The sequence below is a fragment of the Sceloporus occidentalis genome, unplaced genomic scaffold, assembly GCF_023333645.1.
Source record: "Sceloporus occidentalis isolate IW3139 unplaced genomic scaffold, rSceOcc1.0.p SCAF_68, whole genome shotgun sequence".
Lineage (NCBI taxonomy): Eukaryota > Metazoa > Chordata > Lepidosauria > Squamata > Phrynosomatidae > Sceloporus > Sceloporus occidentalis.
The window spans coordinates 1,850,367-1,877,170 of record NW_028317048.1 but is presented as its reverse complement, the minus strand read 5'-3'; the positions used below and the strand labels follow the sequence as shown (position 1 = coordinate 1,877,170).

The following is a 26,804-nucleotide window of genomic DNA, read 5'->3' as shown; positions in this document are numbered from 1 at the left end:
GCAGTTGAACGGTCACCGGCTATCCTTCTTTCAGGATCTTTCTGACCTGACCCTGAAGGCCCGGAGGGCCCTACGCCCCCTGACTTCAGTATTGCAGAGGCTCTCTATCCCTTACAGATGGAGCTACCCCTTTGCCTTGGTGATCCGACACGGGAGCGGGCCGCTCACCATCCGGCACTACGATGATGTCCCTGACGTCCTGCGTTTTTTGGATCTCCCAGATGTGCAGATCTCCGACTGGGCCGACCCTGCTGTCACCCCGGGACGGCGTCTGGATCTACCACCTCGCCCTCGCGGGCGTCCCCGCGCCGGCCCTACCCGTGGTTCTCTTCGAGACTCTTCTCCACGTCCATCACCTGTCTCGGTTTCCCGACGCTTGGGTCCTATAGAGGAATAGATGCCCTGCCTCTCACTCCGGTGGTTAGCACATGTCGTTTCCAGACATCGCTGCCTGCCAACGCACAACCGTTATGTACCTTTACATGTTATTATTTTTGTTGTTGCTTTACATTATTCTTATTAATGTTTTTTTTTTTTTTTTTTTTTTTCTGCCTGCTGTCCGCTGTGACCGCAATCCCTCAGCTGGGCTTATGATCTGCCCTTTGATACGGCTCTCTGCCTTGTCTTTGCCCGGCCTGATACTGCCTCCCCTACATTTGGCTGCTTCATATGATTCAGTCCATCTATCTATTGGTGCTTGTATGCCTGTGTGCCTGTATGTCTCTTGTGGTTCTATTCTTACGTGCTGGGGGGGGCGGTTCCGGGTGGGGGGGTCTAAGGGGTTTATATTAATTTTATTTTATTTATTTATTTATTTTTTTTAATGTTTTCTGCGCCGTTCATTATATTGGGTTCCTCTGCTCATGTCATGGACCGCAATCCCTCGGCTGGGCTTATGTTCTACCCATTTGACATGGCTCTCTGCCCCGCCTGATACTGCCTCCCCTACATTTGCCTGCCTCCTATGATTCTGCCCATCTACCTGTTGGTGCTCATTTGCTGGAGCTCCTTGTATGTCTCTTGTGGTTTTCTACTTGGATGCTAGGGGGGGGTTCTCGATGGGCTCTGGGGGGGTTCCGGGTGGGGGGTCTAAAGGGTTTTTTTTTTGTTTTTTTTTGCGCCGTTCACTATCTCTGCTCATTTGCTCACATTTATATCCTCTACATATGTATGTTACGTACCTATGCTCGTGTCATGTATCATATTGAATGTATTGTGGACTGTGGATCTGTGCTCGTTTCTCGTCTCATATTGTGTACTGCCGTTCACCTGCGGTGGATCCTCCTCATGCCGCGTATGCTACTGTATGACTGGGTATCTATATATTTTATTTTTTTTTTGTTTGTACCGTTCGCTATCTTACGGTTTTTGGTGTGCTTCTGAGCTCCCCGGAGTGGGCTCTGGGCCTATCCTGTCAGCCTTTGCGGCTATTCTCCGCTGTTTTTTACGCCTCTTTGCGGAGTGTGCGGGCGGCGGCCCGCCTTTGGTTCTCTTGTTTTCTTTTTCGTTCTTGTTACCTGTTCTGGTTTGTTTCTCCTTTGGCCTCTCTGTCGCGGTTGACTCTTCCCCTACACGGTGACGCCGTAGTATTGTCGGGTTTGTATTGCCCGTCTGGCGTAGTGTGTGTCTTCCCTACCCTATCCCCTCCCTCTCATTGCTCTTTGCCCTTCCTGTTCCCCCTCTGTTCCTTCCCTCCCTCCTGGTCCTCCTTTTTCTTCACCCTTCCCCCCCCTTTTTTTTTTTTTTTCTTCTTTTCTCTTCTTCTCTTCCCTTTTTCCCTTTGCTCTTTCTCCCCCCCCCAGCGCTTTCTCTTGCCCTCCTTGGTCCACTTCTCTCTTTGTCATGTCTTCACCAGCGCAAAGTCCGCTCCTTCTGTTCTCCATTAACGCCCACGGCCTTAACACCCCTGAAAAGCGATCCTCTCTATTCAGGGATCTGCGGAGGGACCGGGTGGATGTTGCCTTCGTTCAGGAGACTCACTTTCATGGACCGCGGGCCCCTAAGTTTTCGTGCCGCTCGTATCCCTCTGGCTTCTTTGGCAATAATCCGACGGCCAAGACCAAGGGGGTGGCGATTCTTTTTTCCGCCCGTGTCCCTTTCCAGGTTTTAGACACGAGGGCCGACCCGGAGGGTCGATTCTTGCTTGTCAAGGGAACGATTCTCGACCGCACTTACACGTTTGCTAATGTCTATCTTCCCAACCGGGGACAACATACTGTTTTGCGTGCCGCCCTCCGGGTGCTCTCTGGCTTCCAGTCTGGGATCCTTGTGCTGGGTGGGGATTTTAACGTTGCTTTGTATCCCTCCCTTGACACTTCTACGGGCACCACGCGGACTCCCCGCCACGTTTTGCGTAAGATCATCTCTCTCCTCACGGCACACAAGCTGGTGGACTGCTGGAGGGCTCTTCATCCCACTGACAGGGACTATACCTTCTATTCCACTCCACATGGTTCCTATTCCCGTCTTGATTATTTTTTCCTTTCTTGCCATTTTGCCTCACTTCTGCGTCGCTCCTCTATTGGAACGGTGACCTGGTCGGATCATGCCCCTGTTTCTATCTCCTTAGCCTCTTCCCTTTCCCGGCCCCCTGCGCGCTCCTGGCGGTTAAACGAGTCCCTCCTGTCGGACGACTTGGCTTGCGCCGAAGCTTCCCAGGTTCTCCAGCGCTATTTTGAGGAAAATCTACCCGCGGAGACTCCTTTGCTGACTGTTTGGGAAGCCCACAAATGTGTCCTTCGGGGACATTTTATCAGTGCTTGCTCTCGGCGCAAGCGCCTTGAGACGGAGCGGATCGATCAGCTCTATGCCCAGATCACCGCAGCTGAACAGGCTCATAAAGCCTCCTTATCAGGAAGCGACTTGCAGCATCTCTTGACTCTCCGGGGGGAACTTGCCTCTATCCTCAACGGTAAGAGGCATCGTTCCCTGTTGAAAACCAGGGCGTTGTTTTATGAGCACGGGCATAAACCCGGGAAGTACTTAGCTAGGGCCCTGCGAGCGGTTCGGAAGCCTACTTAAATCGCTAGGGTGCGCTCCTCCGGTAACCGGACCCTCTCTCATCCTTTGGATATATCCCATTGTTTTCGGAGCTATTACGAAGGCCTCTACAACCTTCGACCAGATCCCACTGCCCCACCTTCCGCTAATGACTTGGCGGCCATTAATTCGTATCTGGATTCTACGCTGCGGAAGAAGATCACCGCGGATGACGTGGCTCTTCTTGACTCCCCAATCACTGTGTCTGAACTCGAGTTGGCGCTTAAGTCCTCCCCCTCTGGCAAATGCCCTGGTCCGGATGGGCTTCCATTGCGCTATTACTCTGTGTTCCGGGACATTTTAGGCCCTCGCTTAGTGGCTGCTTTTAACTCTATCTTACAGGGGGGTCGCGTTCATGACCATACTCTCGCAGCTTCCATCGCTCTGATCCCTAAAGAGGGCACGGATCTTGAACTTTGCAGCAGTTACCGTCCCATCTCCCTGTTGAACACGGATTTGAAACTGTTCGCTAAAATCCTTGCGAACAGGATCAAACCTTTTATGTCTTCGTTAGTACATCCTGACCAGACTGGTTTTATACAAAAAACAAAATACTGTCTGCGCTTCTCACCCTAATAAAGTTGGCAACAAATATATAAACATAATATAAATGAGAGGTTTTGGTTATATGAATTGGCCAAAGCATAATTAAGCTCACCCGCCACGTCAAGGCACACTCTCAATAGGGTGAGAACCTACTCTCACCTCCTACATAGTGGGCACACAAAGCAGTTTATACTGCTACCAAAACCAGATTAATGTATTGGGGGAGGTGCAATTAAACCTCCTCCCATTTAACCCCTGGACAGCAAGCTGCAACCAGACTGATGAGGAGCCAACAACCTCAAATATGTGCAAACAGGGAAAAGAAAAAATGTCGGTGCGCTAAGCTAGTCTCAGGCTCAAATAATACAAATGTATAATATGAGGCCTACCAAACAGTGTGAGCATGCTGCAAATACAGTGTGTTGGCTGTACAATGTATACAAAAAACAAAATACTGTCTGCGCTTCTCACCCTAATAAAGTTGGCAACAAATATATAAACATAATATAAATGAGAGGTTTTGGTTATATTAATTGGCCAAAGCATAATTAAGCTCACCCGCCACGTCAAGGCACACTCTCAATAGGGTGAGAACCTACTCTCACCTCCTACATAGTGGGCACACTGTTTGGTAGGCCTCATATTATACATTTGTATTATTTGAGCCTGAGACTAGCTTAGCGCACCGACATTTTTTCTTTTCCCTGTTTGCACATATTTGAGGTTGCAGCTTGCTGTCCAGGGGTTAAATGGGAGGAGGTTTAATTGCACCTCCCCCAATACATTAATCTGGTTTTGGTAGCAGTATAAACTGCTTTGTGTGCCCACTATGTAGGAGGTGAGAGTAGGTTCTCACCCTGTTGAGAGTGTGCCTTGACGTGGCGGGTGAGCTTAATTATGCTTTGGCCAATTCATATAACCAAAACCTCTCATTTATATTATGTTTATATATTTGTTGCCAACTTTATTAGGGTGAGAAGCGCAGACAGTATTTTGTTTTTTGTATACATTGTACAGCCAACACACTGTATTTGCAGCATGCTCACACTGTTTGGTAGGCCTCATATTATACATTTGTATTATTTGAGCCTGAGACTAGCTTAGCGCACCGACATTTTTTCTTTTCTTCAGACTGGTTTTATCCCTGGTCGTGAGGCCAGGGATAGCACTATCCGTGCCCTCACGCTTATACATTCTGCTAAACACACCTCTACCCCGATTATTTTACTTTCCACTGATGCGGAGAAGGCCTTTGACAGGGTGCACTGGCCTTTTATGCTGTCCACCCTGGCCCACATGGGTTTTGGCCCTGGTCTTCTGACTTGGATTCGGTCTCTATAATCGGCTCGTGTCCAGGTCAATGGCTTTTTCTCAGACCCCTTTGCTATTCGTAATGGCACTCGCCAGGGTTGCCCACTATCCCCGCTACTCTTTGTGCTCTCCCTTGAGCCCTTCCTCCAGGCCATCAGGTTGCATTCTGATATCTGTGGGCTCCAGTTGGGGTCCGCGCACCACAAGGTTTTGGGATACGCCGACGACCTTCTGTTTGTCATCACCCGTCCGCGACTCACCCTCCCCGTTCTCCTTCGGGAGTTCTCGACGTATGGCTCTCTCGCTAATTTCAAGCTCAACGCCTCTAAATCGGAAATTCTTAATGTTACTCTGCCTCAGGAGGAGGCTCTCTCCCTGGGGGCTTCTTTCCCCTTTGCCTGGCGTAGCCCCAAAATACAGTATCTCGGGACATGGCTCTGTCCTGATTTCTCCCAGCTTTTCCATTATAATTTTTCGCCTTTATTGGCGCGACTCCAGGCTGATTTACTCTCCTGGAAGAACTTGGCGATCTCCTGGACTGGCCGGATTAACACGATCAAAATGAACATTATGCCTCGTCTCTTGTATCTCTTCCAGACCCTCCCTATTGCGATACCTCCCTCCTTTTTTGATACGCCACGGTCTGTCTTTCTGCGATTTGTGTGGGGTTCGCGGAACCCTCGGGTTCGCTTTGCTACCCTGATCCTCCCCAAGGCTGCTGGGGGCCTGGCTTTGCCCTGCCCCCGCTCTTACTACAGGGCCTGCCACCTGCTTCGGGTCTTGGAGTGGTCTCACAGCCCCGCCCACAAGCAGTGGGTCTCTGCCGAGGCGGCCTTGCTTGGCCTCCCCATGAAGGGCCTGCCCTGGCTTTCGATTCCAACGGCTCGTAAGTTATCCCTGCCGCACCCTTTCATCCGGGCCACCCTCGGCGTCTGGCACCAGATCGTGCGGAAGACGAGGCTCTCCTCTGTCCCCTCTCCATTGACCCCGGTCCGGGACAATCCTGATTTTCCACCCGGGATGGGCTGCGACCTCTTCCCGGCCTCCAGCCTTGCTGTGGGTCCGACGATCCAATCCTTCCTGTCCGTGGGTGGTCTTAAGCCCCTAACGCAATTGGCTGTCTGCTCGCCTCCTTCCCTCCTGGATAGGTTCCGTTATGCTCAGCTGTGTAGTTTTTTCCGGTCTCAGCCCCGGAAGCATGCTATGTTGCGCAGCTGCACACGATTTGAGGACCTCTGTCTGGCTTCCTCACTTCCGCCGCATGGCATTTCCAGGTTGTATGGCCTCCTCCTTGAGGCCTTTCATACGCTTCCACCTTCCTTCATGGGGAGTTGGGAATTGGAGCTTCGGGCCACCTTTTCGGATGACCATTGGGAGAAAATATGCCTCCTCACGCATGGTTGTTCTCGGAGTAATGGGGACCGGGAAATGTCCTACAAATTGTTAGCCCGCTGGTATAGGCCCCCGAGCATCACTTCCGCTTACCGCCCTGATGTCCCCAACAGGTGTTGGAGATGCGATGCCACCCCGGGCTCCCTCCTTCATTTGTGGTGGTACTGTCCGCGCATTGTCCCGTATTGGACCTCTGTTCATGCACAGATACAGCGCTTAACGGACAAGTCCATCCCATTCACCCCGGAATTCTTTCTCCTTCTCCATATGCCTTACTCTGTGCGTTGGTTCCGGAAGTCTGTGTTGCGTCATCTCCTGACTGCGGCGAAGGCTCTGGTACCCCTACACTGGGGTAGCCCTGATCCACCTTCTTTTCAGGAGTGGGTACTCCGCGTGGAGCGGATACGGATTTTTGAGGAATTACATCTCTTAGCAACTGGGGCGACTGAGCGCTACAGGTCCACCTGGTTCTATTGGTTGGAGTTTGTGTCTGGTCCTCTTATCCGCCCCCTCTTGGCTTAGACTTTCCCCCTCCCTCTTGCGCGCTTCTCTTCCTTCTCTTTTTTCTTTCTTTCCCCACCCCCCCTTTTTTTTTTTTTTTTTTTTTTTTTCTTTTCTTTTCTTTCTCCTCCTTCTTCTTTTCTCTCCCTCCCCCCTGTTCCCCGTTATCTTCCCTACCCCTGTTTTCCTCCTCGTTCTTTGTCCTTGCCTCTATGTGTCTGGTGCTTTATATGTGCCAGGTCTCCACTTGAGCCTGTGTTCTGGGGTGCGTTTCCATTGCCGCGCTTTCTCTATTACCTTCGCCCCTCTGCGTCCTCTCTGGCCGCTTCCTCAGTGTGCTGGGCCACTATTGTTGGTCTGGAATGCGCGCCATGTCGTGAGCTTAAGACATCGATTGCTCGCCATTCCTACTGTTGCTATTTATTTCATGCATTGTATGGGGATACCTCATAGATGTTGTGTATTTTTGACTTGTACCTTCCCCCTTCCCTTTTTTCCTTCTGTTTCCCCCCTCTTTGAACTACCAAAACTGAATAAAAATTGTGATTTACCCTAAATAAAGTGTGAAGTTGGTGTTCTTTAGGGTAAACCCAATGTTTAGGTTGAAGGTTGAATTGGGGTCATGTTTCCTACTGTTGTATATTAACAGAACTTTAGGAGCTCATGTTACGATGTTGATAAATCTCAAGTCTTATAACATGATAGTTAAATGGGCTTCCTATAGTATTTAACCAGGTGAGGAGTACAAAGACAAGTATGTCTTGCCTACAGTCAAGCATGGTGGTGGGAGTGTTATGGTCTGGGCCTGCATGAGTGCTGCCGGCACTGGGGAGATACAGTTCATTGAGGGAACCATGAATGCCAACATGTACTGTGACATACTGAAGCAGAGCATGATTCCCTTCTTTCGGAGACTGGGCCGAAGGGCCGTATTTCAACATAACGACCCCAAACACGCCTCCAAGACGACCACTGCCTTGCTAAAGAAGCTGAGGGTAAAGGTGATGGACTGGCCAAGCGTGTCTCCAGACCTAAAACCTATTGAGCATCTGTGGGGCATCCTCAAAAGGAAGGTGGGGGAGCGCAAGGTGGAAGAGGACTCCAGTGGCAACCTGCGAAGCTCTGGTGAACTTCATGCCCAAGAGGGTTAAGGCAGTGCAGGAAAATAATGGTGGCCACACAAAATATTGACACTTTGGGCCCAATTTGGACATTTCCACTTAGGGGTGTACTCACTTTTGCTGCCAAAGGTTTAGACATTAATGGCTGTGTGTTGCGTTATGTTGAGGGGACAGCAAATTTACACCGTTATACAGGCTGTACACTCACTACTTTACATTGTAGCAGAGTGTCATTGCTTCAGTGTTGTCACATGAAAATAAATAAAATGTTTACAAAAATGTGAAAGGTGTACTCACTTTTGTGAGATACTGTATATATATGTATTTGATGCACCTATACCTTCTGTATTATCTTTTCAACATGCTGAGTAAACATTCGTTTTCCATGCTCACCGCTAGTAAAGCTGTTTGTTGTTCACTAGCGCTTCCTTCCTAAATTTCCGGGCTGGATGATGTTTTTAATGTAGTACATTCTCTCCAAATACAAGCCTTTGCTTAACCCTTTGAAGTACAATGCACTGTGAAGTCCCTCAACTCTTAAGAGTTAAACATACATCCCTCTCCTACCTTTTTCCTTTGCCATAGGCTTTAGTAGAGGCAGAGCGGGGAGTTTAACATCCTTTCTCTCTCCACCCTTCCTCCAGGGAGGAGATTGTATTAGCAGCAGCTTGTCTGCTGAAACTATTGAAGCACAAGGGAATGAGTGGAAGCCAAGCCAATGCCACTTGGAAATGTCTTTCTCTGCGTTCCGCCACACGAAGGTTTGCAAGTGTGTGGCTTTTGAGGACCAAGGACCTTCTGCATCATGCTACCTAAGCGGCGTATCTAGGGGGATGCTGCAAGAGGACTTCATTGGCGTCTTGTTTGAGTCTCTGAAGGTGAGATCTCTGTTCTCAGGAATTAATCTGTTGGGTGTGACAAGCAGAGACTTGCATCCCATCACTGCTAATAAATGTTACAATCCACGTTTTCTTGAGGCATTAACCAGCTGTCTTTTTTTTATAAATACTGTAGAATTACGAGAGGACCATAAATCTAACCGGTCTCTGTCTGCGTCTATTTCTACAAATAGACATATTTTTATTATATGGCGTTTGTTTGTCTGAGGGTCAAACCTATTTCGCTGGCACTGAAAGCATCAAGGGCCCTGCCTGATGTACAATAACACTCAGTTAGCTCTGAACTTTTTGGAGCAGAACGCTGATGCAGTTGGCCCAATACATAGTAACCAAATGCTTCATCTCATAGTGAATTAACTCTGGTGTCCTCTTAAAAATGTACACCTAAATCCTCGAATAGAAGACTATGTTTTATGTAGAAAGATTGATGTCAAATGTCAGCATCACGTTATTGAGGGTCCTGCGCTAATTCTTCATCCCTGACTATCGCTCCTGCTGGGAACCTCATGACCTTTGAGGTGCCCACAATGCCCGCTTAGGCCCAGAGGTGTTTAATCATCCCAGCCACACTAAATTATTAATGATTTTAGATATTTCCATAATTACACATAATAAAAACATACTAATACAATTTAAAAAAACATTATCCGTGTATGTAGATAAAACAAATCAAAGAAAGAATTCAAATAAATAATTCTAAAAAATAATCTTAATTTCCTAGTAAAGTACAGGGGGAAAACATATTGTATATGTTTCTAACAGGCGATTTCCTTTCCTGGCTTTATTCTAGTTCCTTATCACGCCCTGCCTCTAAAATACTTCAAACTCATTGTTGGCTGTAAAAAAAAATGCAGCTCCCCTCTTAACAAAAGTAAAAGTATAAATAAAAAATGGATATCGTCCTATCACTTAACTACAAATGAATACTGTGTTAGCTCTGAAAGTGGATTGAATCCAAGGAACTTTGACATTCTACATCCCTCACTGTCCCTTAAATGGGTTTCATTTCTTGATTGTGAAGATAAAATGATGTTACGTCTTTAAACCAAACCATGGTATGAGTAGTAGTACCAGCCATTGTCCTCGCCTCACTGCTGAATAGCTGCCAACATGGACCCTGCCTTAACTGATTGTTTAAGTTAACTTTTTCTTTAAAAAAGTTCGGCATACTTTCCTGCTCGTTCTACCTATCGTTTAAGTGCAGTTTGACTGGAAAAGGGGACTGTGTGTGAATTCCCTTAAATGAACACATTTTAATATATTTTTTTTTAATGTTTTTATTTTAATGTGACCTGATCTAATATTGGTACTAAAGTGAATCAGATCACCCATCTTGCTTCAGGACCAATTCAGGAGTGCCTGGTTTCTAAAAACTATGCTCTTCCTCTTCTTATAAACAGCACTTGCCTTTCTCGGAGAGCACAGGAGCTCTTCGGAGGTAGACCGGCAGATATAGATATATCTGAGGAGATCTTTGACAGTCTTGTATTGTATCGCTGTAAACCTAAATCATAGCTACTTTGAAAGTGATGGCCGCTGATACTGTTTTGTTTCTCCTGGCTTTGTTCAGGTGACACGGCTACTGCAATGGCTACCGTGTGAACTGTGACATTTGAATGAGGATAGACATGGTGTGAAATTGTGGCACACTGCAGCCAACAGAATGAAACACACACTGCATCCCCTTGGCTACATCTCACTAGCTCTTCTCTGGGATTGTGGTATGTCCGATTTTATTCCAAGTTCAAATGGGCTCCCCATTAATGTAATTGATACTTGAGTTCATAATGTGTCGTATTCATTTCTCTGCTTACATTTCTCTCTACCCTGTCATATATTTCATTGTCCCATGTTTCTGTACTTGCCCACTCGTTTTCTTCTTTTCATTTTTTGTCCAACTCTTCATGACCAACTCTTTGCCCACTGTGCTTTCAACTAGTACATCCCTGTACAAAAGTCATTGCTATACTATGATAAACAGTTAGAAATGTACATACAAGATGAATAAAATGGATTTTGTTGGCAATTATAATATATCTTTCTAATATCCATGTTGGTCCAGTGCATTTAAATATTTTGCATGTATTAAGCACCATATGGGCCATTCTACCATATGGTTCACTCTACTATGCAAATCTGTCCTACCACGCCAACTGTTCTACTAAAGTCAATACACTAATACTAACTGTTCATCGTCTTTCGCAGTGTTTGGTGAGCCTGGCTATCTTCTCCTCAGAAAGTCCCATCACACAGCTTTAAGTAGAGACCCCGTGTATGTGGATTTCTATCTCCCTGACAATGATACTGCAACCACCAGTAACATCTCAATATCTCTCCTGAAAACTGACAACAACCAGAAAATCACTAGCAAGGAGCTTCCAGCTAACACATCACAAGGTGGCCTGTTGTTTGAATGTTTCTACTTCGTCGAAGCTGGACTCTACCAGTTTCACATGAGTCTCCAGACAGAGAACAGCAGCCGTATTCGCTGGAGAAGTGGTATATTGAATGTCACTTGGCCAACGTTTCACTTAGATTTGAACAGAACGTCAAAGGACGTGGTAAGATCCTTTCAGATAGGAGTCTTCACCAACGAACGCCTTTGTTCAACACTTCCTAAAAAAGACCCTGTTATTTTACTGGAAGTTGAGCATACTCATAGCTTTCAAGAACTGGAGGAACCAAGTAGTGACAGATTCATGTTGTACAAAACATACAAAGACATTCCCTTGATCTCTTCCCAATGGGTAGAGTTTGAGTGTGCATCTGTACGGCCAGAGACCTTTATCACAGTGGCTTTGAAACCCATGTTTTCTGATTCAGTCATTGCTTATCTTGGCCCCATTGACCTTGTTAAGACTTTCAAGTATAAACTGCTAACAACAACAGAGCCGAAGTGCGATTCTTTGGTAAATGTGTATGTCGTACCTCCCCCATGCAATTACGTTGAGGGGAAGCTAGTCGTCTACAAAGAATCCCCAAGGATTTTATCAGAAAGTATTCCACCAGTAGCAGAAAGCATCATGCAAACTGGGGACAAGGTGGCTCAATTCAATTGCTCATTATTTGAAATTGGAAAAAACAAGTATTGCTTTGAATTCTTGACGTACTCGAGCAAGAGTCTTCCAAAGGCCAAAGAATGTGTCGACATCAGAAGAGAAATAGGTGAGTGTCTGAAGCTCTGCTGATAACATTGATGGCTCTGGCTACTTACTTTAATGCATCTTAACAGGGCTGGCCCGACAATGGAGCCAAGTGGGGCAACTGCTCCAGGCGGCACTTTTGAAGGGGCGGCAAAGTGCAAGCCCCCTTTTTTTTTTAAAGCGGAAGAGAGAGAGAGGGGCGCCGAGTGGTTTTCGCTTACCAAGTTGTCAGTACCCGCTCGGCGCCCCTCTCTCCTCTGCGGCGAGTCTCCCTGTTCGGTCTCGGTCCCGGCTTGTAATGCTGAGCGCCGGAGGATGATGTCATTTCCGGCGCTCAGCATTACAAGCCGGCACCGAGACCGAACAGGGAGACTCGCCGCAGGACTGCTGAAAGGTAAGTACAAGGGGGGGGGTAAGGGTAGATAATAGGGAGGGAGGGAGAGGAAGGGTAGATAATGGGGGGGCGGCAGGGACGGAGGGTGAGGAAGGGTAGATAAGGGGGGGGGGCGGCATTTTAAACTTCGCCCCAGACGGCATTTTGTCTTGGGCCAGCCCTGCATCTTAAAATGAAATTGCATTACATTACATTAGTTGCAACTGTTTATTAATAACATTACATTATAATGTTACATTAAGTGAGCACAAACCCTGATTTGGTTATTCTTAAGATGTTTTTTCTCGGCATGACACGGCACACAGAATGAAACTCAGGTATTATGTACATAAAAATAACATTTTCTGGGGTTCGAATCATTTCAGGCCATGGTTAATGTAGTACACTTTGAAAATGATATTGGGGGAAATTTCAAGAACACAAATGGGTATACCCGGGAATTAAGCCATTCTCTTCTGGTCCACCTTCCTCTTTCTCCAGGCAGGAAAGAGATGTTTGGCCACGTCCACCACTCCTGCTTCCCCTTAATTAAGCCTATCAGGGGCTAGCCCTGTCTCCATGCGTGGCTAGCCCCACCCCTCATGTGGCTAGCCCCACCCCAACATTAAACCGCTCCCTCAGAAGATGGAGACCTCTTGGTGGCTCACCTTGGGAAGGTCTCATATATGCAAGTGGGTTGTGATGAGAGATAAGACTCAAGCCTTTCAGGACTGTCGGTTCTCATTGCTGCATAAAGTCATCTGGATCTCTTCTCTGTTGAAGCGGCCATGTTTTTATATTGTAATTTAACATAGAGGTCATTGCATTAACCCCTTCTCACCCCCCTTGACTACTGAAGTATGTTTTCTGCTTTCGGTAGGGCCTTCTAGGGGGAGGAAGAAAAGGAGACAGAAAACAGAGACGGTATCTTAAGAACACATGCACAATTTGCATGTAGAATTATACATTTTACATGAAAGCAATCCTGGAGCATTCTCCTATAAATTCAAGAGCTCAGTAAATCTGTCTTAGCTCTCTGGAACACCAATCCATCTGCCACTAAAAATCTTACAACCTGCCAATTGTCTGCCTGAGGGTTGACAAATTTATATGTTTTCTGTTTGTGACTTTGCAGAGACATGGAGTCTGTGGCAGCCGTGGAGTCCCTGTAGTACCACATGTGGAGATGGACAGAGAGAGAGATACAGAGAATGCCTGACAACATCATTGATAAAACCATCGTGCAATGGAAGTCCAAAGGAGACCTCAATGTGCTCCCTGGAGGACTGCTCAAGTATGTAGTGGGTATTTTATATATTGTAACTCTAAGTGGTTCATTTATGTTCCTAAATAATCTAGCAAACACAGACCATACCCTACATGAGTATTCTTTTAGGCATTATTCTTTCAGAAACACAGTTTTCTAAGACAAGAGATGAATTTAACTTTTTGAAAAAAACATCATATTTACCTTTTAACAAGAAGGTTTTGCACAAAGTTATCAACATTTACAATGCAATGTAGAAGTTCAAATATTAATTTACATTTTTTTTCTCTTTGGTGAAGCTGCAAAACCTTCAAGCAAATCGACCAAAAATTCTAAAACTGATGGTAACACAAGTAACACTGTTACTATTACTGGGATTTCTCTGTGCCTGTTTATCATTGTAATTACTGTTGTGATAACTGTCTGGAGGAAACTTGGCAAAAGCCAAAAGTGCAGCCCCACAGCAAGACAGAGCTCTGCCCATTCAGCCAACTGTCGCAAGAACTCAGATGAGGAGAACATATGCCAGCTAAGGGAGAGTTTCTCGGAAACAGGGGAAATCTTGGATAGCACAGAGGAGATTGTCCATATACCTTTAAATTACAGGCAGAGCTTGCGTGTTGCTGAAGAGCAAGCTGCGACCGAAATAGACAGTTCTCAAAATGTTCAGAAGATCATTCCACCGATTTTCAGTTATCGACTTGCCCAACAACAGCTAAAGGAGATGAGACAGAAGGGCCTCACCGAAACCACAAAGTTATATCATGTGTCACCAAATCCAATGGCAGACACTGCAGTAGATATAGCAACAACACCGGCCCTTGCCACCGACAATGCAGAAGACACCGCCGCCAACAAATTCAGGATACAGTCTCCATTTTTAGAGCAAAAGAATAATCTTGGACGAAGCTACGGAGAAAGGCCTAACTTAAAGTCAACCTTTCTACTATCACAGGGAATGAGCCCCAGTCAAACACTACCCAGATTGTCCCCTGTAAAGAACCAAGATGCAAAAGCGAGGCATTATGAGAGGGCATATCAGAAGAGCAATCACTTCAGGAGGACATCAAGCTTTCATGAAACTAAACACAATAAACCCTACCGAGAAAGAAGCCTAACAACACTCTCTCCGAGACAATCAATGGCTTATAACCCCAAGACCAGGACATGGGAATATTATACGGTGGAAAGATCAAAACATAAAGGAATAAGGGCTGATAAGAGTCCTGAAAATCTTACTAGAGGTAATAATTTAACAATAGATTCTACTGGTTATCCTTCAAAATATATTCGGTCAGGTGAGAGTAAACCCGATTTAATAAGCAATCGGCCTTTGGCAGCTACAGCATCAAATGTTGAGAGGCCAGGGGCAACCCGGCCCAGGAAAGGCCCCTCTCCGGTGAATAAGTCTTGGAACCGAGGCCAAAGGAACTTCTCGGCTTCACCTAATGAAATCTACAATAGGCACAGTTCTCTTAGCCCTGCTCAAGACCGAAGAGAAAAGTGCCAGAGTTTCCCCTGGGCAGCGGAATATTCATACTACGACAACTTAACATTTGGACTGACAGAAGCTGAGCAAGAAATGCTTGACCTTCCGGGATATTTTGCTTCTAACGAAGAGGATGAAACAAGTACATTGAGTGTGGAGAGGCTGGTCATTTAATTACACTGACAATTATTTATATTAATTATACAGATATTATTGGCCCATTTATTTGGGCTGTTGGGGGATTTGGCCCGATATTTTTTCAATGTGGCAAAATCCAAATAACAGGAAATTAGAAGCACATTTTTTACTTGAATACGTTTAGAAACACTACCATACAATTACATGTCATGATTTTATCGTACAAATGGACGTGTGAAGAAAATAGTTGTATGTTTAAGTATCAAATAATAAATATTGTCCTGCCTTCTAGCGTCTTTTTTCCTAGTTCTTTAGTGCCCTAAATGAACTGCAGCTTTCGGTAAATGATGTTTTGTTGAAAATGAATGCTCCAGTGGCTAAACATTATCAGAAAGACCAAACTAATAATAAAAAACTGATAATCTGGTTTAACGCAGCATGGTTGCCACAGAGAGAAGCCCTTTGATGCAGGGAAGTGATACTGCAGCTGGTCAATACGAGGTTTATTCATAAAGTGGGAGCTGCAGGTGATACAGCAGGAAAGCTGAAGCTACAACTCACAAAGGGTAATGTATGTTAACCCTAGCAAAGTTCTCCTGAATGAAGGCCTGAGCTAACCCCTGCATGATTCATAGTTCTTTCGGTGAGTTGACTATGGTGAAATCTCAGTAATCTGCCTAGAGCATTTGACACCCATTACAGTTATTTATACGAGGGAGGTTCAAAAAGTTTTCGCACTTTTATAGATATATTTTATATTAAAAAGGTTTTCGAACCTCCCTTGTATGTAGCCAGCAGATTCCATAGCACTGTTACAATCAGGGGAAAAATTTAAAATCACACACAATAACAAGCTGGTACAAAAGGATGCAAGGGCCCTGCTCTTGTAAGCTTGCAATCTAGTTGGCGGTTGAGGGGGAAGTGAAACAGTAAGAGAGGGTGTAAAAGGTTCTAACACATTTAACATCTCTTTTAACCCCAGTAATATAAAAGGACCATATGTAATTATTGGTATAGGCAATAGTCAAAGATATGTAACCATTCGTCATAAATAAATGATCATTAAGATATATTAATAGGCTTCAGGGTTTCCATGACCTTAAATATAGAATGAAGGATTTGCTTAACAGGCATTCTATAGATAGGATAGTAACTTGCTAATGCATGGTATAGTTGTGACTGTAAAAGGGCATTACAATATGCTTACAGTGACCACCTAAAATAGTGTTTAGACGTGTAAAGACCTTAGTGAGCATGTTTGAACACCCAACACTTCTATTTTTGTTCGAATTAAATGTTTTACCTTTGTTGGCATCTAAGTGACTCTGCCTATTTTTGACGCACATACATATATATATATATATATATGTGTTTTCCAAATGTTTGAAGTTCGTGTTGGCCCTATATTTTTTTACAGAGGGCCGCTTGGATGGGGATGAGATTATCGGGTCTGGATCATCTGTAGGGGTTGTTGGTCATTCAGATGGCTTGATTAGGATGATAGCTGCCGATTGCACAGGGAAATGGTGTTGCAGTCCCTGCAGTGTTCCTCTGGTTTCCCTCCAGTGTAACTTGTATCTGACCACTTGGGGTGAGGTCAATACACCTACATTTCCAAGCAAGCTTTCCAAGTAAGGCCAAGGAATTTATAGGGCTGCCTCACAAGTGGTCATATTAGGGAAATTGCATATAGGATTTAGAAGTCAGGTTCCGAAGTGGATCAGTTTCAATAATAACATCATACTTGTAGGTGGGGGACATGGTGGAGATTAATACAGAAGGCCAGGTGAGTAGTTGGAGGAAGTCATGAAGGCCAGGTGTCACGATCGCGGTCCCGGGTCCGGTCGCGGTTCCGGGTCCGGTCGCGGTCCCGGGGTCTCGTGTGCAGCGATCCGCTCGCTGGAGAGCCGGTGCAGGAAGCAGGATGACAGGTCTGGGGATTCGGCAGCGATCAGAATGAAAACCGCTCGCTGCCTTAGGAATCCCCAGAGAGGTTTACTTACCGGTTCGCCGGTCTCCACTGGGGGCGCAGCCAATTCTCACGGCTGGAGCCGTGAGAGGGACGTCTTAGGGCACGCCCCTGACGCTCTGTTGGGGGCATGGCTTTAAGTGGCGCCAGATTCAAAAACCCTGCAGATCTGTCCACAGGCACCCTGTTGTGGTCTTATCTCTGTATTGAAGTTTGAGTTTGCTTTGTTACTATTTGGTTGACCATTGGATTTCCTGACTACCCTCTTGCCTGCTGATTTTGTACCTCTGCCTGAGACTATCGTTACCGACCCCTGGCTTGTCTAACTACCCGCTTCGTGTATCCGACCCCTGGCTTGGCTGACTATCCGCATCGTGTATCCGACCCCTGGCTTGGCTGACTATCCGCATCGTGTATCCGACCCCTGGCTCGTCTGTCTACCCGTTTAGTGTTCCTGACCCCTGGCTCGTCTGCCTTACAGCATTGTGTATCTGATCACTTTTCTCCGTTTGTTCAGGTTAAAAATGACTATGACATTCAGCACCATTTTAAAACAAAAGTTTTTTCACAAGTTAAAGGCTTTTCAATATTTCATTTAATTATTAAAATGATTGCAGAGATTTTACGGGTGTAACATTCTCATTTATTGTGCTTGTAAAATATATTCTATAGATTGTATTGTGAAAAGTATAAATTACAGCGAAGACACCATCTATTGTACAATTTATTGCATACGGCTTGATTATTGTACATTCTTTAGTATAGTACATTGTAACTCAGAAAATGTTACCAATCGTTATAAAAGTCTGAGATTTTCATTTATAACCCCAAGAAGTTTCTTGAATATTATATGTATGTGTTTGAATAACTACATTTTGGCATTCAAAGATTTCGATTTCAATTTTTACAAATTTCCTTTGACGCGTTTGTTGCCTTCATCGGGATTATTGCATACTGTTGGTCAGCTAGCCATCTTTGCCATTCCCGCTTCCTGCACCGAGATATGAAGGACTTCGGATCTTCATTACTGTTTGTTTCAACGAGTACCACAAGCCACGCCATGTAGACCAAACAATCCCATTGTCGTATTGCCCAGAATAATTCCCTGTCTTGTAATATAACCCATTTAAATTAGCCAAATGGCACCTATAAGGAAATACACCATACATAAGAGAGTGACTCCGTGTTTGGATTTTGCCTGACAATAATATTAGTAAGAAATCAATAAACAATAAACCAGTATACTTGACAATATGGCAACAAAGCCACAAGTTATATATATATAAAAAAACATTTTGTGGCAAAATAAGGAGAAATTTCAGAGGCTTACTGTAAGTAAAATTAGATCATGTTTGATGTCATAGACTATGACATCAATCTACAGTCACATTCTGTGTATGTTTCTGAAACAGTTCTTTACTATGTAACAATGATGTAACTAAATGCAGTATTAGAAACATGTTTTCTAGTACTTTTAAGTACCAAAACATTTCATAGAAATAATTCTGCAATATTTTTCTTTATTATATTATATATTTTGCTGGGAACACTTCACCAAAAGCAAAACAAGCCATGATAGGTTGTTGCCATATAAACTAAAAAGCTTCCAAAGAGTTTCTGTTATTTTTAGTGTTTAAAAAATAACTATTAAATTATTAAAAAATAAAAAAAAAGTATGTTTAGCATACTAGAGAGAGAAATTAAAATTATGGTACAGGCAGGAAGATCGCACCGTTGTGTTTACATTTTACCGACATGGACATCTGTTGTATTAAAATTCAACAACTATAAACAAATATTAAAAATAATTTTACTCTGCTGGTTTATAATGGGAGTTATAATTCACTGTATTAATTATACATTCACTGTATGCTGAGATTTAAGCTTTAGTGTTTATCATTTAGTTACATACTTTAATTTTAATACATTGCATTAAATAAAAACATATAGTTTTTTTTTGATGAATAGTTATATTTTTAAATTTTGTACTTACCTATTGAACCACCAACCACATTTGTTTTCCACTGCACAGTTCCCTTGAATGTATCTGTCATTGTCTTTATCCGAAGTACTAAACATCATTCCCTTTAATGATGCTGACCACTGATCTCCAAAGTTGTTGCCACCAGAGAGACCGTCTCCGGCATTCCCAGAGCAATACCCTACCCACAACCTGTAATTGTCCTTCACAGAAGTAAAGAGGAGGAAAACATATACTCAGCATTAATGTGTCTGTTAAAAATCTACTCAACACATGAATTAGTTACAGTTATTGTTAAAGCTACCTCACTGGAGGTCTGAGGGAGAACCAAGATAGCGCTCTCTATATATACATATATTATGTGAAAAAGATGGCTTGACAACTATGGCTTTATTTTTTTAAGTACGCATCCACTTTGATTCTATTTCCTTACAAGACTAAGCAGACTTACCAATAAAGCTGGGAAAAGTAAAAAAAATGATAATGCAAACCTTATGATTTATACCCATTCTGCAGTAACTCACACAGGAATTAAAGCACCTGTGGACATCACGATGGACGTGACACAAAAGTCCTCAAGAACTCTAATATAGAATTTCAAGGTTTTTTTTTTTTTTTACCAAGAATTACATACCAAAGCTAAGACAGAATATTATATTCACAAAAAGCTGGAAATCTATGAGTTGCCAGATCTGTTCTTGATAATTTTTTTACCTTTTCATTTGCGATTCTGAATTGATCATAGATTGCATATCTTCTGTTTCCCTCCCAGTCCATGAGATCAATTTGTAATGACATTTCTCCTGGACAACAAAAAAAAAGCAAAGAATAAGTATTCTGTACTGCTTAATAAGGTAAAAAGGCCTGTAAATGGTAACAGAATACCTACTTTTGTCCAACAAGTCATAAATATGATTGTTCCCAAGCCAGTATTCATCACGCCTGCTTTTAAAGAGCCCAAAACCTTGCTTGTAATCATCCCATTCCCTGCAAAACAATGAACATTTATCTGTGCTTCTATGTTTAATATTAATTTTACATAAAATTGTCAATTTGTTGATGCGAATCTATCATCAGAAGTTTCATATATTATATAAATATTATTCTATTATTTGGCTGTATATTCCAATTGTAGAAGGGGATTAGCAGAAATATGGTGGTGTGAACCAAAATGGCGGCGCTCCCAGTGACGTCCTCTCGTGGAAAGCGCTGCAAATTTGGCGGGAGATCGCCTTAGGGCGCAGCCATTTTGGTGGAAGTTGGAGTCAGGTTATGTTCAATGATTCTTTTCGGTGAGAGGACATCATCAAAAGTGCTGCCGTTTTGCCCTAAGGTGACCTTCTTCCAAAATCCCAGTGCTTTTGGTGATGACTTCTCTCACCGGAAAGCTGCCATTTTGGAGGAAGTTTGCACTAGGCTATGTCCACCGAGATGCTGATGAAGATAAAAGAGAGAAGATGAAAGAGAGATGAAGAACAAGAAGATGCTGAAGCGGAAGTGGTGAGTTGACTATGGTAAAATCTCAGTGATGTGCGTAGCACAGAAAATTTTGAGCTTTGTACCATTTGCTGAATTTGCCACAATTCGGTAAATTTGCAATTCGTACAAATCCGAAGTCCAGTGATATTAACACGTTTTAAGAAAATGGACATTATCAGCTTGGTCCCACAAAAAAAACATTAAAAAAATCTAGTGATTAGTGGTGAATCCTTATATCCATAAGTAGAGCCATATAACATTTCAAAACCCCAGATTTCCCTTCTTACATTTAAAGAAGAGACTTTGTTGTCTGACGAGTTAGTTGGATCTAAGGTTGAGGTCTGACTCTGCCCCGGACTGAGCCATGCACCTGTCCATTCATGCTGAGAATGGAACAAATGTCTGAGAAACTAGAAGACAAGGTGTAAATTTCCTAGATATTTCCATATTTGGCAATAGTGAAAAATACAAATAAAAAGTAACCTGTCCAAAACCATTCCCTAATACTGAAAATGAATTAAAAACTGTGATTGTACTGTCAGTAGCCAGACTATAGATATGATGCGATTGGTAAGTATAGAGCTTTTTGATTAATACCGATTGAAGTTCACTTTGCCATTGCTGCGTCGCTGGATCACTGTCCAGCCTCCTCCGTCTGACATATCACAGTAGACAAGGAATGGCTCATTTTCAGGTTTTGGCTGTATGCGATAATAACCGCTCTCCCTTTTTCCACTTTCAAATACTGAAGAGCAATCTGGAATGAATTAATACATATTATATAAAACAATATATTGCAATAATGAAAGGGACAGTCCAGGGGCGTACCTAAAGTATTTGCCTGTGCCACCTCTGCCCTTGAAACAGCCTGCCTGTGCCAACTCTGCCCCTAAGACAGCTGATCTGTGCCAAGTCTGCCCCTGAAACAACCTGTCTGTGCCAACCATGCCCCTTTAGCAGCCCACATGTGCCCCCTCTGCCCCCTCTAATCAGCCTGCCTGTGCCACCTCTGCCCCTCCCTAATCAGCCTGCCTGTGCCACCTCTGCCCCATCTAATCAGCCTGCCTGTGCCATTTCTGTCCCTAACCACTAACTCACTACTAACTTGCTAACTTCATTCATTCATTTATTCATTCACTCACCCATTGACGCTCCCACACCCCCTTACCTCTCTTGCAGATTTCACTGGTTTGGGGGGCGGCTGTGCAGATGTCTATGCGGCCCGATGCCCGCCTAACACGGGCCCGCAGCTTACTGCTGTGGCGCACTGTATGAGGAAACTACTAAATGTTGAGTGGCATCCAGGTGGTACGCCTCGTCCCCCTTAAGGTACGCTACTGGGACAGTCATGCCCAAAATTTTCCTTTAGGGATCACTAAAGTAAACCACGTCAGTGCTTTGTTTTGGGGATGCCCATTCATTTGATCTTTCCTTGTGGAAGGTAATATCTCTCTATCTGTCCCATAGGTACACTTGCTATGGAAAGATCTGACTTTAGTAACACGTACATGCATTTGTTAGTAAAAGGAATAAAATTAGATTTAGATGTTAAAGAAGTGGTAGATAAGTGGAAGATCCTCCAAGAGAAATACTAGAAGCGAATTAAACTAGGACATTTAATCATAGGTGGGATAGGCATGTGGCTATCCTGAATCTAGGATGATTAAAGTATTTGCAGCAGGAATAATCGGCAGACCAGATGGGCCGAATGATTCTTACCTATCTAATGCATCAAAAGAGCAAGGGATGAGAAAATACATGGGAATATATATTTTATTAGCAGAGAACAAATGTTTTTAAATGCAATGAAAACATACTAGCACTGTTTTATTTTTGAAAGATTAACCTGTTAGAGCCCCTTAGGTCCTACCAGTACATCCTTAAAAGCTGTGCCAAGACACCCATTAGGACGTATGACCCTGCCACTACACAAGGGATCAGACTTCCTATTGATCTCTAGTGCGAGTGCTGGTAAACCGTTATATAAGGAATACCTGATCACACGGTCAGGCATTCCCTTCTGGTAGGTGTCACTGCTGACGCTCAAAGTAACTTCACTGAAGGACAGTTGAGACAGAGTGGGGGTCTTTCTAGACCCTACAGGGATCTCCAATCCTACTGGCTGATCACATGTACTGAGTGATCAACACAGTCTACACAGAGAGATCAGGGGGAGTAAAGATCCCCTTCCAAAAAATTAAGAAAAAAAAGGGAAAAATGTGAAAAAAATTCTCTGGTCCTTAGGGAAAAAGTCCCAGTTAGATGCCACTAACCCGAAGCTCACCCCTGGCTGGAGCAAAGAGGGTGCAGCTTAATTCTCTTTCTTTTAAGACATAGGGGTATTTTTAGTTTTCCTTCAAAGGTTTGCTTGGGAAGCAAATCTCTTTTTAATGCTTACATTGAAATAGTTTTGCAGTTATGGAGTTTAATAATTCAAAATCTGTCTTCATACTGACCTTCATCATAGACAATGAGGTTGCCGCCGGTTGAAAGAAGCTGGACCTCGGGCCTCCTCCTCTCCGTGCTGCTCTTAAATACCTTGCTCTTCACTGAATGGTAATTATTTTTGATGAGGTCTTGGATTTGAAGTTCACCTAACAGAAGGAGGTTCTGCAGAACTTTTATTCTGTGTTGGAGTTTAGCATTATCCATCAAGCATATTTCTATGTCCTTAAGAAAAAGAACTCAATATAAGAAATCTGAGTGGAATCAGGATAGTATTTGTTTTACTAATATAGACTTTAAAAATTATATCTGGGGACTTTTTGTTTAATTCTTTATTTATAGGATTTCAATAAATTATAGAAGGTATATACTGTACTTTGTGGAAAAGAAATGTACCCATTATAAATGTAATAAATATCTTAGACATATCAATTTTAGCACATTCAATATTTTTAAGAATTCTATAAAATCAACTGGCTATTGCGTGGCCATTGACTAGTGCTAGTTAAAGCAGAAAAAATGGTGCATTTAAAATGAACTTATAATTTAATGTAACCTAATAATGCATTCAGGATGCAAAACACCAAAGACATAGTTAATATTAAATAGTTTACATAAGTATTATAATCCTCTATTTAAAAAGGTGCCAGCATTACAATGATTGTTTTTGACATGTTAGATTCATTTTTTCTCTTTCCACCTTCTTAGAGCTTCTTCTTTCTTTTTTTTAGGACTGTGCCGGCAATGATACAAAAGTATCCTTTACAAAAAACAGACTGAAATCTTTTAATCTCACAATTTTTATACAAATGTATCTATGTCAGTTACAAGAAAGCTTTCAACTCTGAGCTAATCAGGGAGTTCATTCCATGACTGTCCTGCCATTTTTTTGTGTTATGTTAAACATATTGTTGGGTAAAAAAGTGATCGGCCCATTCAATTTCAGTCATCCCTTTAGCCAATCCACTCTGATGTATGGCGAAACCCGTGTATGCTTATCGCATAAACCAACCAGATAAAAAAAAAGTATATGACATTATTATTGGCACTTTATAACCTTAGTTTCTGGTGGCAACACTTAACAAATCTAATTGGTTTCAGTCTTTGACTAGTGAGTAGCAATTTAGCTAGACAGGTAGAGCCATATCCCAGCCCCTAACCAATTATCTCCACGGCCACCGAGTACCATGCTGACTCCTCGGGTATGATGTAAAATCCTGGCACAATGCTTGTGGGGCGCGGAGAAGATCCTTATGGAGACATAGTGTATTGGGGCTAGTTATGAGGGAGATCTCTGATGCTCCCTGTTGGCCCAAGCATAAATGGTGTGCCCAATAGGGCAATCAGGGACCTGGTTAAATGGCAGCGGTTATGCCACCTCACTAAACTGGCCGCCCTAGGCCTAGACAAGAATACACCACAGTAGATAGGTCATTGAATCCGAGCCATAAAATGTTACTCAACAAACAGTAGAAGGCACAAACCCAAAATGTATCAAATACAATTTACCTTGAGTCTTGGAGCTGATAGACCAAGGTGTGGGAGAACTATCAGGAACAGCCACAGTATTGATGCCATTTTACCAACTAGCCTGTAAGGAGAGCTCAGGTCATTGATTGTTGTCAAAAGTAGATTTAAATAAATATGGTTTAATATTGTGTTTAATAACGTGTTTAAACTCTATTCTGGTGCGCACTTTAAAAAATAAATAAATCAATATTTAATTAATTTAATCCAGATAAATATAGATACATTCACACAAAGTTTGGTCTTTATTTACATCAGGAAAAATTAGCAGACTATATGTGCTGGATTGTTCTTACCTGTTGTCAATTTCTATATTCAGGTCTTAGCATTTCTCTGATTACAAACTAATGTATATTGGTACTTTTGGGGTCAGGAATGTGTGTTATAAATGTATAAAAACTTTTGATCAGCCTGCACTACCTTTTAAAACCATTAACTAGTTATAAGAGATACAGTAGGGGGCAGTATAGTCTTGCAAATTCCACAAAACAATTAAAAAGAATTATTCTGTCCCTCAATTTGGCAGCAAGAAGTGAAAATAATGTTTTAACTTTCAGTGCCAAAAGGTAATAACAAACTGGAAGACGTAGTATTACATGTGCTGTTCTTAGAAATTATAATTTCTAGAAATGATCCATGGTATATGAAAAGGGATATCCCTTTAAATACCAAATCTTAAAGAAATGTAAAAGTACACAGAACTGCTGTACAACCCAGCAAACTATAAAGGGATAAAAAAATAAATAATAATAATAACAATAATAATGATAATAATAATACAATAAACTATCCCAAAAAACTAAACTGCTTGGTTTAGAATGCAAGAAGTTATCAATTTTTACCTCCTTTTCCTTCTCTTAAAGGGTTTTTTGCTTCCCGCTTCAGGCAAGACATTATTAATGTTGGAGAAGCATTGTTGTGACCTAAGAATACTGGCTTAGTGGCATTTATATTAACCAATTAATAGCAATTTCACAGCAGATAAGAGCCATTCAGCCCATTAGCTATGTGTTTTGCTGAGATGACTCAGCTCTTGTTAATAAGGTTGAAAACATAGTGCAGATGTATCAGGTTCAGTTTCTGGGGAATTCATATCTGCTGTTTCAATAAACCCCAATAAACCCTAATATTACCAAGGTCGTCAATCTTGGAAAAGGGGCTAAAATATATGGAAACACAGATTTAATGACAGATATGAAAGGCCCACCTCATCTGCCTAGAACGTTTCTTAAAGCTGCTGTTTTATCTACTCTGAATTTAAAACCTGTATAAAGAAATGCAGCATTTGAAACATCATTCCTGTTCAAAGTGCTGTTGAATGTCCAAAGCTTTCCCAAAAATTAACATGTGGCACAAAAACTGCACAAACTGAAAAAGCTATATAAAGAAAGAATATAATGACAGATCTGCTCACGTTTATTTGTTTATTTGCAATGAAAATGTGGTCTAAGTGGAACTGCACCTTTAAAAGCACTCCTCTATTCCCTATCAGTGATAGCTGGGTGTCTGTGTGCCCTCTAGGGCACTCACTCTGTATTAGAAAGTTCACATAATATCTCATATCAATTGGAAATTGTGGTCTTCCGCTAGATTTTTGGGGAGCCCACATTAAAGATGAAATGTAATCTATTTACTAAAGTGCTAGGTGAGATTGGAACAACAAAGAATTTATAGCAGTTCCAAGGATATAGTTTTACATACCTGATCTACCAAAGTCTTGAAGTCTTTTTCCCCTGTGGTGAGAAACTGATAGAAAAGCAACCAAACTAAACATAATACATATTTTCTTTCTGCTAATAACACCCAGGCTGCGTCATGATGTGTTCCAGATGTTCCATGATATTTCTTCATCCACGGAACGTGAACAAGATCTGGAATTTGAGGAGGAGGCTTCGATTTCAGGATTCTGAATGCACTGAGATGATCGACCCTCTTATCAGAAGTTGTCGTAGTTAACCATGCAAAGTGATTATTTACCCAATTGTAGTCATTTGTACTGTTTACAGTGTCAATGCACAACCCTAACCTTTCATGTCTGGCCCTGGAATTTTGCTCCCTGTGCCAATCTAGATGTTCCTTCCATTGGCCCCCTGCTCACCTGCAACCAGACTTACCTGAAACATTGGGCACCTCTCCCAGGTGTTTCAGGCTGGCTCTGGGTGTCTCATCCTCAACAGACACCAT

General features: G+C 42.9%; 2 protein-coding genes across 2 annotated transcripts; one reads left to right on the top strand and one right to left on the bottom strand.

The window, feature by feature from the left end:
- Positions 1-7,160: 7,160 nt before the first annotated feature.
- LOC149286489 (thrombospondin type-1 domain-containing protein 1-like) lies at positions 7,161-15,255 on the top strand. Its single transcript, XM_089493915.1, has 5 exons — positions 7,161-7,165; positions 10,210-10,307; positions 11,015-11,974; positions 13,461-13,619; positions 13,892-15,255. Exons 1-5 carry the CDS (start codon positions 7,161-7,163, stop codon positions 15,253-15,255), a joined length of 2,586 nt encoding a protein of 861 aa, XP_089350041.1.
- A 2,898-nt stretch (positions 15,256-18,153) lies between these two features.
- Positions 18,154-26,804, bottom strand: LOC149286488 (fibrinogen-like protein 1). Its single transcript, XM_089493914.1, has 8 exons — positions 26,735-26,804; positions 26,322-26,353; positions 23,105-23,318; positions 21,246-21,405; positions 20,059-20,156; positions 19,884-19,972; positions 19,182-19,372; positions 18,154-18,334 (listed from the first exon to the last, which is right to left on the bottom strand). Exons 1-8 carry the CDS (start codon positions 26,802-26,804, stop codon positions 18,154-18,156), a joined length of 1,035 nt encoding a protein of 344 aa, XP_089350040.1.

Coding starts and splice junctions, on each gene's coding strand:
- LOC149286489 (XM_089493915.1), top strand. Junction 10,308..11,014: donor CAGTCTTGTATTGTATCGCT/GTAAACCTAAAT, acceptor CGTCTTTCGCAG/TGTTTGGTGAGCCTGGCTAT. Junction 11,975..13,460: donor CGACATCAGAAGAGAAATAG/GTGAGTGTCTGA, acceptor GTGACTTTGCAG/AGACATGGAGTCTGTGGCAG.
- LOC149286488 (XM_089493914.1), bottom strand. CDS start 26,804: ATGGTGTCTGTTGAGGATGAGACACCCAGAGCCAGCCTGAAACACCTG. Junction 21,406..23,104: donor CCTCATTGTCTATGATGAAG/GTCAGTATGAAG, acceptor AATTCATTCCAG/ATTGCTCTTCAGTATTTGAA. Junction 19,373..19,883: donor TCAGAATCGCAAATGAAAAG/GTAAAAAAATTA, acceptor ACTTCTGTGAAG/GACAATTACAGGTTGTGGGT.